This window comes from Argentina silus (genome assembly GCF_951799395.1).
Source record: "Argentina silus genome assembly, chromosome: 12".
NCBI lineage: Eukaryota > Metazoa > Chordata > Actinopteri > Argentiniformes > Argentinidae > Argentina > Argentina silus.
Window position 1 is genome coordinate 6,314,655 of NC_139666.1, and position 1,001 is coordinate 6,315,655.

The 1,001-nt window shown below is 44.8% G+C and overlaps 1 protein-coding gene across 1 annotated transcript in view; it reads left to right on the top strand.

Annotated features, from left to right (window-relative positions):
- Window positions 1-930: 930 nt before the first annotated feature.
- Window positions 931-1,001, top strand: part of fam124a (family with sequence similarity 124 member A) — a gene marked incomplete at both ends in the record, with an annotated part of 18,481 nt that continues 18,410 nt past the window's right edge. Inside the window, one exon of the mRNA XM_083682087.1 lies at window positions 931-1,001. This exon is cut by the window's right edge and continues 3 nt beyond it. Within this exon, the coding sequence (XP_083538213.1) occupies window positions 931-1,001 (71 nt within the window).

A 1,001-nucleotide genomic window follows, 5' to 3' on the forward strand; every position in this document is an offset into this window, starting at 1 on the left:
AGCTATTTGATCTTATCTTCAAAGGGTATTAATGTAGGATCTAAAGACGCGTTAGACAACAAACTGAGGGACGCTGCTGTTGGGAGAGGAATGGTCTCCGCCTTATATAAGGTAGTTGGCCTGTCCTCCCTGCTGTTGGGAGAGGAATGGTCTCCGCCTTATATAAGGTAGTTGGCCTGTCCTCCCTGCTGTTGGGAGAGGAATGGTCTCCGCCTTATATAAGGTAGTTGGCCTGTCCTCCCTGGAGTGTGCCCGCTAGGAAGTAGAGTGGATATTATCCAACGTCATGTCACACAACACGTCATAGCATTGGCTTTCCTATCAGTGAAATTAACAATCCTTATGAATTGGAAAGTGCGCAAACATGCCTGCTTTAGCGAAGACACCTGGCTAAGGGACTTCGTGGACTTACTATCAATGAAACGAGCTGCAAATATTTATCTTACACATAGTTTTGTTTGTCTCATCATTAGGCTAATAATGGTTAACTTTGTCTTTGTTCAATTAAAAAGGAACAGCCATTGCGTCTTTTACTTTGGCCTAGTATAATCGAGGAAGATTCAATATGAGCTATATATGAGATATACTGCCCTCTAGCGGAGATGCTGGTCAAACTGCCTCGTTTCTACTTCTACTTGCTACCAAATGCATCGTTCCTCTTTTGCCCACACGGGGCCGTCATAGGTATGCATTTTCTCAAGTAGCGCAGATGACGCAGTGAAACAAAAGTCGGGGAGATGTTGAGAGAGAGCGCCTGTTGAACGTTCCAAGAGGATATCGTTCTGCCAGCCTGACAGAGAGAAGTAACGGTTCTCTCCTCCTCCTCTCTAATCTCTATTCGCTCTCTCTTTCACGTCGGAAAATATCGTTTGTGCGCCACATTTTACCTGTGAACGTGTGTGCAACATTTTGAAACAATGCAAATGAAGAATGTCGTTGTCGTCTGAGATGGAGAAGAATTTAACAGAAGATGATTGCGTGGATTCGGGAGCAGAGACCGG